The 11,729-nt window shown below is 43.5% G+C and overlaps 1 protein-coding gene across 9 annotated transcripts; it reads left to right on the top strand.

Moving 5' to 3' along the window:
- On the top strand, positions 1-10,450 carry Pigv (phosphatidylinositol glycan anchor biosynthesis class V). 9 transcript variants are annotated; one of them, XM_015485450.2, is made up of 5 exons: positions 1-15; positions 977-1,036; positions 2,938-3,080; positions 7,008-8,129; positions 9,652-10,450. In XM_015485450.2, exons 3-5 carry the CDS (start codon positions 3,003-3,005, stop codon positions 9,931-9,933), a joined length of 1,482 nt encoding a protein of 493 aa, XP_015340936.1. In that variant the 5' UTR covers positions 1-15; positions 977-1,036; positions 2,938-3,002; the 3' UTR covers positions 9,934-10,450. The 9 variants fall into 9 exon arrangements, with proteins under 9 accessions (XP_015340936.1, XP_015340935.1, XP_015340934.1 ...); XM_015485449.2 differs by lacking the exon at positions 1-15 and adding an exon at positions 57-300; XM_015485448.2 differs by lacking the exon at positions 1-15 and adding an exon at positions 57-519.
- The last annotated feature ends 1,279 nt before the right edge of the window (positions 10,451-11,729 follow it).

The following is an 11,729-nucleotide window of genomic DNA, read 5'->3' as shown; positions in this document are numbered from 1 at the left end:
AGGCCCCGGATGGAGGTGCTATAGATCGTCCCGGAGGGGGAGGACCGGACGCGCGGGCGCGGAGGGTTGGGACGCCATCTCCGGAGCCTTGGAGTTCTGGGGGGAGGGAAGCTGTCAAACCGAGGCCGAGAGAAATGAGGCGGAGGCTGCAGAGAACCGTGGAGCCCCGCCTCTCTGCCATGGCGGCCTCCGGCGCCGCCTCTTCCTTTACGGCCTCCCGCCCTCGCCTGCTTCCAGCCCTGTAACCAGTCCCGACTCCGGCTCCCTCGGGAGTGTCCCCGGGGCCGAGGCTCGTTTGGGGTGAGGGTCGACGCCCCGACCCCAGTAGGGCCTGTGTCCAAAAGCAGCAGGCTCCGGACATGGCAAGGCTGGCAAAAGGCGGCTCCTGGCTCGGGACGGCCCGCGAGGCCTTAGGCCTTGAGGATCCTGGTTCTGAGCGACTTTACCCCACCGAGGATGTTAATTGGAGGGCCTCCAGTTAACAGGCTTCCTCAAATTCCCAGATAGGGCCCACCTACCGTAAGCGTACCAGCAAGAGCTCTTATCATTGGAGGAAGTACTGGACTAGGCTTTGGAGACCTGGGTTATGGTCCTGTGTGCGAAAGAGAGTGTACCCTTTGACTGGGGGTGAGGTTTAAAAAGCAGAGAACACGAGACTCTTTTTAAAGTCGTCTCGGTTGCGTCGCGTGGCCTCGGTGAGCCTCAGTTTCCACATCCGTAAAATGGCGATGGTAATTATACGGGCCTTACAGTGTCTAATGAGATCTCTGAAGCCTGTTTATCTCACGGGAAAATAAAAGACTAAAACTATTTGATCCGTAAGTGCCCTGCCAGTCAAGAAAGTCAGTGATTTGGCAAGGGCCTTGTTTGTTGGAAAGTGAGATTGGCAAATAGCTGAGAGGGAGAATTGACTGGCTTTCTTTTGCTTGTTGTATCTGTGAACTAATTGTGGGCTACAAATTTCCTGTGGTCGCAGAGGCCAGAGCTTGACTCTGAAAAGAGGAAAGGAAGAATCAAGTCTGGTCAAGAGGCAGAGGTGGGTTAAGTGCTTTTTTGTTTGCAACTTCTCTTCTGCGTGTGGGTGGGAAGCCAAGGATGATAAAGTGAACTCGCCCTGGTATAGAGAGGAGCATCAGTGTGAGGTTGGGTTGTGCCTGTGATTTCTCTCGATTCATCGAGTGAGATGTTGAGGATATTGGGCAGATTCACAAAGTATCGCCGCTCTCTGAGGGTTTCAGAAGCTTACCTTTAAAACTGAATTTTCCTGAGAAAACCGATAGTTAGGGGCCCCTCCCTTCCTCCTGGCATGTTGATGGAGTAAGCAGCAAGCGCCCCCTTGTGCCAAGAAAAGAGTACTGTTGCTTTCGGCCAACTTGACTCCCTTTCTGGAGAAATTTTATTTTCCTCTGGCTTCTGTGACTTTGTCATATTACTCTTAACGTGAAAGGAGAAATACCTGGAGCAGTGATTTTATATCTCGAGTTAGCGAACTAGTGATACTGTGCCCTGTCCCTACTACTGCTCGTTCAGAATACGGGCTTGTATCCTGCTTGTATACTAGTTCCTGGGAATACAGTTGTGCTATGAAGCCCTGTCCTCACAAACAGCCTAAACAAGCAGTGTCAGAGGGCAGTGAAGCATGGCACGTCTAGTTGGAATTCCAGAAATAATTGAAACTTACAGGTTTGGTAGGTATTTGCCAGCTAAGAGAAAAAAAGAGCCTTCTAGTCTTCCTTGTTAAAATATGTCTGCTTCAATATTTTTTTTTCCTTTTAGCTAGACATAGTTATTCATCCCAAATCAACAAACTGTTTCTGATGTTCTTGCCCTCTTTTCTGATTTCCCAGGCTAGTGTTTGAAAGTTCTGAAGGAGCTGTTACTACTTTGCCCAAGAAATTGTAAAAAATGTCTTAAAATGCATTCTGTGCCTCACAAAGGGTTTGAATTATTTATACATTGCTACCATTCCAAAAAAGAGATGGGAAATAACAGTTTTCTTCATCTCTAGTAGTAGACTTTGTCTTCGCCCTAAGTTTGTTTTAGCAATGGGAGCTGGCTGAAGTCCTGCTGAGTAGTGGTTTTCTTTTCCTTCTCCACTTAATTTAACAGACCAGCTGAACACACATCAGAGAGCTAAGCTGGCATGTGTAGTAATTATGGCCTTCTAGTATGGTTCTGTGCCCCACTTTTGGGACTCTGGTTTGGGAGCTAGTTTATTATTCTGGGCAAGAGGGAAAGGTCACACATCAAATAATAGCAACCACAACATAGATGTGTGTAGTACTTCACATGGTAGCCCATTACACCATCATGACAGTTTTGTGACAGACAAAAGAGATAGTCAGATCCCATTTTATACATAAAAGAACTGAGGCTTGGTGAATAAATGAGAACTTGCAAGTAACAGGACTTAAACTCAGATCTTTAGTTCCTACATAGGAACACTGAATAGACTACACACACACAAACCCCTGCCACCAGGACTGGGATTTATACTCAGGACCTTGTACATGGTGGCCAAGTGCTCTACTACTGTGCTACATACATCCCCAGACCTTTTTAAAATTTTATTTCTAGACAAGGTCTTGCTAAATGTCCCAGGGTAACCTCAACTGGTGATCCTCTTGCCTCAGACTCCTGAGCCACTGGGATTACAGGTATTTGACACTGTGCCCAGCTTCAACAGGCTTTTAAAGGTTTTCTATGAGCTTACTTTTACAGCTTCATATTTATCTGTGAGGAAGTTGTCTGACAAAAATACACTGCTTCAGAGTGATACCCAGTGGTCCTATCTGCCTTTAAGATACTCCTCTCTGGGAAGTTAGGTGGTCACATGTGTCATAGTAATGTTAAAGGGGGAGATTCCTATGAAGAATGTTTTAAACATTTGCTTTTGGTCCATGTATGATGTTTTCTTCCTTGGATTTTGGAGTTTAGAAACCCGAGGAAACTCAGTTCTGGTAGCAACACTCCTGGATTCCTGGTGGTGTGGTGGTGAGATTATGTGGCCCCTGGATCCATCACGGAAAGAGGTGCTTAGGTTTGCGGTCAGCTGCCGTGTCCTGACTCTGATGCTGCAGGTCAGTCTGATTCTTAGTCCTGATCATGCTGTTGTTACATAACTGGACGATGCACAAAGAATAGACCCCTTCTCTTTTCTTTTTTTTTTTTTTTTGATAGAATTTGGGTTCAATCTATCACTTGGATATACTACTTATTTCTCTATATTGCACTGTATCAAGCCCCAGTTTCCCTCCCGTTATCTCATTTATACAAATAGTAGTTTCTTTTTTTTTTTTAAGGGGGGGGGAGAGAGAATTTTTTAATATTTATTTTTTAGTTATTGGCGGACACAACATCTTTGTATGTGGTCGCGCTACCGCTTGAGCCACATCCCCAGCCCCGACCCCTTCTCTTTTCTACCTGCCTGTTGTGCCCCTCCACGTGGTTAGAACCATAGAAACCTAGACTTCATAGCTGAAAAGTCAGCAGGAATCTTATAAATTACTCTAATCCCCTTTTACTCATGAAGTAACAGAAGTCCAGAAAGGTTAAATGACTTCCCTAGAATTATAGAGAAGGGCCAGAGTTAGACCTCAGGTTTCCTACCTCTGAAGGTAGTAGTCTGCAATAACCATAATCTTATGATCTTTCTCGACAAAGATACTTTTAGGATTTGAAGCTCAAAGTATTGGACTACCAGAAGACTGAACAGTATATCAGTCAGTTGAGTGGGAGGGAGGTGGCACTGTGTAAGTCCTGAGACCATCTGTGTATATTCACTTGTCAGTAATGGCTCCTTCTCTCCCCTTAGGAGTCTTCCCTTGCTACCTCACCCACATATATGTGTCTTTGCCCCTTTTCAACTCCCATTTCCCCCAAAGCTGCCCTTGATATACATTTTAATCAAATTTTACATATATATTAACTATTCAGTGCCTAGCACAGTGCCTGGTGCCAGTAGGTCCTTAATATTATGTTTATAAATGAGTGAATCATGTTGAATGTTTCAACTCCTTAGAGATGTAACATTAAATAATTATATATGCCTTTTTATTACCAGCACCATTCTCTGTGAGGCTCCTAGCTGGTTCCTTTGTGGAAACCACCTTCCCTATCTCTTCCTCCATTATATCAGGCATAGCAGGCTCCGTTGTATTCCAGGTTTAGTTAAAGTATCTTCAACTTGGAGGCTAGGGCTATTATCTGTGACTGTCATTCCTGTCCCATTTGTTATACTGTTTGAAGTGACCTGATAAAGAATCTAATCAGAAAGAGAAATGGGTTAAAGATGAGGTTATGTTCCTACTCCCAGGCTGGGGAGACTGACTCAATGATGTCCCTGAACCAGCCTTGGTTGAGTTATTGGCAGAACCAAAGGAACAATACTGCAAATCAGCATCTGGGATAGGGAACCAAGACAACTGCATTCTAATTCAGATGGTGATTTTTGTAAACAGTATGTTTTCTCAAGTTCCTGAAGTTCATTCAACCACCAAAATATTATTAAGTACATATTGTATTTCAAGATCTGTGCTAAGATGTGAGTGTAAAAGTTTTTTTCTTAAATAGCTGACAATCTATTGGGGCAAAAAGACCTTCAGCAATAAATGCTATTTCATTGTTTCTTCCTCTTCCCCCTTATTTCCAGATCTAAAACTCATGCCATCAGATTATATTCCTAGTCACTTCATTGTTGCTATCATCTCTGTCAATGACAGTTACTCCTTGAAAGTTTTAGCTCCTGATTCCCTGTCACTCTCTCTGGCATTACTTCTGTTGATGTCTTTGTGGTTTCAATATTAATGAAGATAATATATCCAGTGCTATGGTCCCTTACTTCATTGTCCTGCTACCTTCTAGTGATCTTGTCCTCACCACTCTCACAGTAATACCCTCTACACCCAACCACTCGCTACCAGATTTCAGTTTTAAGCAGCCTATTCTGTCATCACTATCTCCTATCTTTCCTATTATCCCAACTCTTGTAATACTTCTCCTCTGAGGATTTTTTTTTTTTTTTTTTTTTTTGATTGTGGGCAGTACTGGGGATTGAACTCAGGGATACTTGGACACTGAACAACATCTCAGCCCTATTTTGTATTTTATTTAGAGTCACGGTCTCACTGAGTTGCTTAGCGCCTTGCTGTTGCTGAAGCTGGTTTTGAACTCGCAATCCTCCTGCCTCAGCCTCCTGAGCTGCTGGGATTACAGGCGTGCGCCACCATGCCCAGTGAATTAGTCTTTTTTTAATATAAGGTTACTAACTCCAGGGAGTCATCAGTGCCATGTAACAATCTTGGTGTATTCCTTCATAAATTTCTGCACATCAGAAACACAAACAAAAAAATCTAATGCTGTTTAAATCAAATCTGGAGGTGGGACCCCAAGCATCAACATTTTTTTTTTTAAAGATAGAGAAAATTTTTTAATATTTATTTTTTTTAGTTTTCGGCAGACACAACATCTTTATTTGTATGTGGTGCTGAGGATTGAACCCAGCGCGGCATGCATGATGCCAGGCAAGCGTGCTACCACTTGAGCCATATCCCTAGCCCAAGCATCAATATTTTATGGAACTCCCTGGATGATTCCAGTGCTACAGCCTATCTTTGAGAGCCAGGGTCATAGGCAACTTGTCTTCCTTTTTTCTCAAATCTCTAACAACTTCTCCCCATTACTTTCAAATGATAACTTGCCTTCCTGAATGAAAATTCAGAAAAATTGAAGAGACCTTCCACATGTTTCCACCACTTCCATCAGCCTGCCTAAATCTTCACCTTTGTGCCTTCAGTACTGAAGGTTGGATGAATGGTCTATCCTCTTTTTTAGGGCTAGCTCTTCTACCTGTCTAGCAGATTCCATCCCCTATTGTCTGCCTAGCCATTCTTCCCTGTCTTCTACATATTCAATGGTTTTATTTTCACTGGATTATTCCCAATAGCATGCAAATATTTATTTCCAAATCTAAATTCAGCCACCAAAAAATTTTTCTCTTGATCCCACATTGCTATACACCTATTACCCCCTTTCTCTCTTCCCCATCATAGCAAAACACCTTAAAATCATTGACTATGTTCACTGATTCCAATTTCCCTTTTCCTGGTCTCTATTGAGTTCAGTCGAGACAATTCTCTCTTCAATTCCATTGAAATAGTTCTAGTCAAAATCACCAGTGACCTTCACATTGCTAAACCCAGCTCACCCATATCTGTACCTTCACTACTGAAGGTCAGTTTTCAGTCTCCATCTAATTTTGACCTATCGGTAGTGTTTGAGAGTTATTTAACAGAGCTTTTCACTCTCATTCATTCTTCGTGTTTTTTTTTTTTTTTTTTGGTACTGGAGATTGAACCCAGGGGTGCTTTACCATGAGCTATATCCCCAGCCATTTTTTGTTTTTTACTTTGAGACAAGATCTTGCTCAGTTGCTTAGGACCTCATTAAGATGTGAGGCTGGGGGCTGGGGCTGTAGCTCAGTGGCAGCGCACTTGCCTAGCATGTGTGAGACACTGGGTTCGATCCTTAGCACCACATAAAAAAAATGAAACATATAAAGGCATGCTGTCCATCTACAACTACAAAAAAAAAAAATTAAAAAAAGATGCTGAGGCTGGCTTCAAACTTGTAGTCCTCCTGCCTCCACCTCCTGAGCCACGGGGATTATAGGCTTATATCACCATCCCTGGCCATCCCCAGTCCTTTTTTTTTTAAGTTGTCAAAAAATACTTCTGTACTTGTTCTTCCCCTCTAGGTGATCTCCTTTAGTCTATAAACAACCATACATGCATTTCTGTTGCCAGTTTATCTCTTCAGACCTGATCTCTGTTCTCACCTACAGATTCATATATCTCATAACTGATTGACATTTGTACCACAGAGTCCAACTTAGATATGACTAGTTGAAAACCAAGCTCCTGATTCCCTCCCCGCAAGGTTTTTTATTTAGTGGTAATACTTTTTTTTCATTTATTCAACTGAAATCTTGGTTCTCCTTCACCCCACAGGCCCTCTTCAATGCCATCATCCCAGATCACCATGCAGAAGCCTTTTCTCCTCCCCGCCTAGCTCCCTCAGGCTCTTTGGACCAGCTTGTGGAAGGTCTTCTGGGTGGCCTCTCTCGCTGGGATGCTGAACACTTCTTGTTCATTGCTGAGCATGGATACCTCTATGAGCACAACTTTGCCTTCTTCCCCGGCTTCCCCCTGGTCCTGTTGATGGCAACTGAACTATTGAGACCCCTAAGGGGGCTCCTGAGCCAGCGGAGTTGCCTGCTTATTTCAGTAGCATCACTCAACTCCTTGCTCTCTGTGCTGGCCACGGTCGCACTTCATGACCTGAGCTGTGTGGTTTTGCGCTGTCCCCGCCAGGCCTTTTATGCAGCATTGCTCTTCTGCCTCAGCCCTGCCAATGTTTTCCTGGTAGCTGGTTACTCGGAAGCTTTGTTTGCCTTCCTGACATTCAGCGCCATGGGGCAGCTAGAGCGGGGACGAAGCTGGACTAGTGGGCTCCTCTTTGCTCTTGCTACTGGAGTGCGCTCCAATGGACTGGTCAGTGTTGGCTTCCTCCTGCATAATCAATGCCGAGGCTTTTTCTCTTCTCTTGTGGTGCTGAACCCCCTGAAACAACTCTTGAAGCTGATGGCTTCTGGGTGCCTGTCAGTTCTCACACTCAGCCTTCCCTTTGCCCTCTTTCAGTATTATGCCTACACCCAGTTCTGTCTGCCAGGCTCAGCCCATTCCATTCCTGAACCCTTGGTGCAGTTAGCTGTGGACAAGGGCTACCGGATTGCAGAGGGAAATAAGCCACCGTGGTGCTCCTGGAAACTTCCTCTAATATATAACTATATCCAGGATGTATACTGGAATGTTGGCTTTCTGAGATACTATGAACTTAGGCAGGTACCCAATTTTCTACTGGCTGCACCAGTGGCTATATTAGTTGCCTGGGCAACTTGGACATATGTGACCACCCACCCTTGGCTCTGCCTCACACTTGGGCTTCAAAGGAACAAGAACAATAAGGCCCTAGAGAAGCCTGATCCTGGCTTCCTCAGTCCACGGGTGTTTGTGTACCTGGTTCATGCTACAGTGCTGCTGCTGTTTGGAGGTCTGTGCATGCATGTTCAGGTGAGGTGGATTCCTATCTGGGATGAGGATGTGAATACAGGCAAAACCCCAAGGACAGGAGAAACGAGTCCCATTTCAGTGACCAGTACTTAATTTATTCAGATAACCACTATTTGAGAGTTTTGTTTGTACAAGAAAGACCCTGGGTCAGACCTCTGAGGATGAAACATGAGTACAATAAAATTGCTGCCTTAGTGACTCCCATGGTACAAACAGGGAGACAGATAAAATTATAGTACAGTGGGATGGAAGTGGGCTTGCTGTTTTGAGATTTAAAAAAAAAAAAAAAAACCAGATAAATTATTGTGGAACCAAAAAAAAGAAGTCGCTAACTCACCAAAGGAGTTGAGAAAGATATCATATTTGAGCAGGGTCCTCAAGAGCAAGAAGGAATGTTTTTTTACATAAGAAGCAGAGGAGGAATACTCTATGCACAGGGGAGAGCATGAGAGTTTTGAAAGGATGTGAATTAAGCCGAAGTTTAGGAATAAGCACCAAAGATATCCTGGGGACCTTTCCCTCATACATACCCACGTTGGCTTCTGAAGGCACTCTGAGCTCAGACAGGTGCTGTTTTCAGGGGAGATATCTTGTCCAGTGTTGGGGATGATGGCAATACAGAGGATATGGAGAGGTTTGATCTCACATCTAATTTTTTGCTCTTGACTATGGCCCCAGTTTCAACATCCCTTGAGGAAGTCTTTTGTCCCAGTGCTGACCTCTCCTTAGCAGCATCTATCTCTTGAAGACAAGCGTTGGTGTTTGTGAAGTTCTCTGAGCTGTGTGGATAAGAGGGGAAATTAGGAAGTAGCATTCTGTGTTTGTGATTGAATTAACTCATAGAGTGAGTGCCAGCCACACTTAGAATTTCCAGGTTGGTTGGGAGTCCATTTGGAAATGTGGCTCTGAACTTCTGTAAGGGGGAAGTTCAAATCATAGGACCCCTTGCTCCGCCTTTCCCTCAACTTTGCCACCCCTGTAGGATAAGTGACCAGTACCTAATAAGGGAGCCTCCTCAGATTTTCAAGTCCCAAGTTGCTGCCCAAAATATAGATCCACTCCATGGGCTAAAATTAGACTTCATAGAGTGTTTAATGTTGACTGGCCCATTATTGTGGTAATTAATCTAAAGGTGTGGTTATTTATAACATGGAGGTTGCCACGCATGTATCACATCTTTTTTTTTTTTTAATTTTTTTTTTTTTTAAAGAGAGAGAATTTTTTAATATTTATTTTTTAGTTTTCGGCGGATACAACATCTTTGTTTGTATGTGGTGCTGAGGATCGAACCCGGGCCGCACGCATGCCAGGCGAGCACGCTACCGCTTGAGCCACATCCCCAGCCCTGTATCACATCTTTTTATAAGGCAGTTTCTTAGCTCTTACTGCATTTCCAGTGTAATTCATTTCCAGTCACTGGGCCATAGTTTTCCCAGCCTCAGAGAAGCCCCCCAGACTGATCCAGCTAGCATCAGTGACATTCCAATAAATGTGTGGGTTTTCTTATTATTATGATTTCTAGGTTCTCACCAGATTTTTGGGCTCCTCCACTCCTATTGTGTACTGGTTTCCAGCTCACTTGCTTCAGAATCAAGAGCCACTGTTGAGATCCTTAGAGACAGAGTCTTGGACGCCTCTTGCGGAAGACTTCCCACCAAGACAAAAAATACCCAGAAATTCTATCATGGAACTTTTGTACAACTGGAAAACCTGCTCTTCAGTCACTCGATATATCCTAGGTTACTTCCTGACTTACTGGCTCCTGGGACTACTCTTACATTGCAACTTCCTGCCTTGGACATGACCTGGAGTCTCAAAGGACAGACTAGAAGCCAACTTAATTCATCTTCTTCAAAGTTAAAAGACAGACCAGGACCAAGCATGGTGGCACACCCCTGTAATCCCAGCAACTCAGGAGACAGAGGCAGGAGGATCATAAATTTAAGTCCATCCAGATAACTTGTTGAGACCCTGTTTTAAAAAATAAAAATGGCTGGGGATATAGCTCAGAAGCAGAGCACTACTGGGTTCAATCCTCATTACCAGAAGAAGATAACACACAGGGACTGCCTGCACTGCCCTGGGATCGTCCTTGTGGGCATTAGAACCCCTTTGTTTTTGGAGACTGGTGAGCCATCAAAGAGCCTTTCTGGTCCTGGCTGGAGCAAATTTTAAGAGTAGTAACTATTTTCACTGTAAGTGATGATACCTTACTCAAGTCTAAAGTACACCTGCATCTGTCTAGTCAACCAACATAGCAGGAGACATTCTTAAACCTGCCACTTTAAATTTAAATACAGATTATTTAAATGTGCATTTCATCAAAGGCTCTAGCTGACAGTCTGGTGATAGTCCACACAAGATGGTGCAGACTGGACAGTGTGGTAGTAATAGGAAAATGAGACCTTTTTCTCTAAATGGGAAGTTTCTGAAGGTTTTTTTTTTTTTTTTAATGCAATTTTATTTAGTTAGTTTTAAGACTTATTCAAAAGGCCACTGGGGTTGTTATTTCAAAGGATGTTCTTCCCCTCATGACACACATTAGTAAATTTCTTTGTAGGAAGAGCTCAGCTTTCCAGTGATATGGAAGAATCTGATTCAGAAGAGCCTGTCTCCGACTGATTCCTCCAGCTTGGGTGTGGTCAGTTTCTCTGTCTTCAGCCTATGAGGCTTTGGGATATTCTCACATGCACCAAGTCTCACCTCACCTTTCTTTCTAGCATAGAAGAAAGACTGATAGAAGGAGAGGGATAGGACCCTCAGACTTCAAGGGTTTTACTCTCCCAGTCTCTTGATAAATTCTGCCCTTGTGAAGAATCAGATGGTCCTGCCCATGAGCTTGAAAAAGGCCTTCTACCTCATATCTTTGCTGTCTTCTAAATCTTCAAATAAGATGTTATACCCAGGGTCTCTCTTCAACAGATTGTCCTTCAATTTGGAGAGAGAGCAATGACTTCTGCCTCCCTGCTTTTCACACTCTTCTTAATCTTTGGGCTGCTTGATCATTGGCCTCCTCAATGTCATCTTTCAGGACCATTTTGAAGTTGTTTTTTCATTTGTGCATCTGTTTATATGAAAAATCTTACACGCTGGGTGTGGTGGTTCATACCTGTAATCCCAACTCACTTGGAAGGCTGAGGCAGGAGAATCCAAATTTGAGGCCAATCTTAGCTACCTGGAGAGACTGTTTCAAATTTTTATTTTTATTTTATTTTTTAATATTTATTGTTTAGTTTTTTAGGTGGACACAATATCTTTATTTTATTTATTTTTTATGTGGTGTTGAGGATTGAACCCAGTGCACCGCGCATGCCAGGCAAGCGCACTACCGCTTGATCCACATCCCCAGCCCCTGTTTCAAATTTTTAAAAATAAAAGGGCTGTGGTTGTATCCCAGTGTTAGCGCATTTACCTCACATGCATGAGGCCCTGAATTTAATCCCCAGAATGGGGTTTGTGTCGGGTGGCTTGCAAAGATAAACAACTTTCTAATTTATACATGAATAGAATTAACTTTTTACAACCAAGAGGGGTTGGGGAGTATAGCTTAGTGGAAGAGCACATGAGGCCCTTAGGTTTGATCCCCTTACAAATTAAATA

This window comes from Marmota marmota, unplaced genomic scaffold (genome assembly GCF_001458135.2).
Source record: "Marmota marmota marmota unplaced genomic scaffold, marMar, whole genome shotgun sequence".
In the NCBI taxonomy this organism is placed as follows: Eukaryota; Metazoa; Chordata; class Mammalia; order Rodentia; family Sciuridae; genus Marmota; species Marmota marmota.
Note: the sequence above shows the minus strand (reverse complement) of the source record. Positions and strands in the feature narration are given on the sequence as shown.

Bases quoted from the DNA above. Each gene is read 5' to 3' on its own strand.
- Pigv (XM_015485450.2), top strand. From the start codon at position 3,003: ATGTGGCCCCTGGATCCATCACGGAAAGAGGTGCTTAGGTTTGCGGTC. The intron at 3,081-7,007 runs GTCAGTCTGATT...TTCACCCCACAG, and splicing joins TCCTGACTCTGATGCTGCAG to GCCCTCTTCAATGCCATCAT. The intron at 8,130-9,651 runs GTGAGGTGGATT...TATGATTTCTAG, and splicing joins GTCTGTGCATGCATGTTCAG to GTTCTCACCAGATTTTTGGG.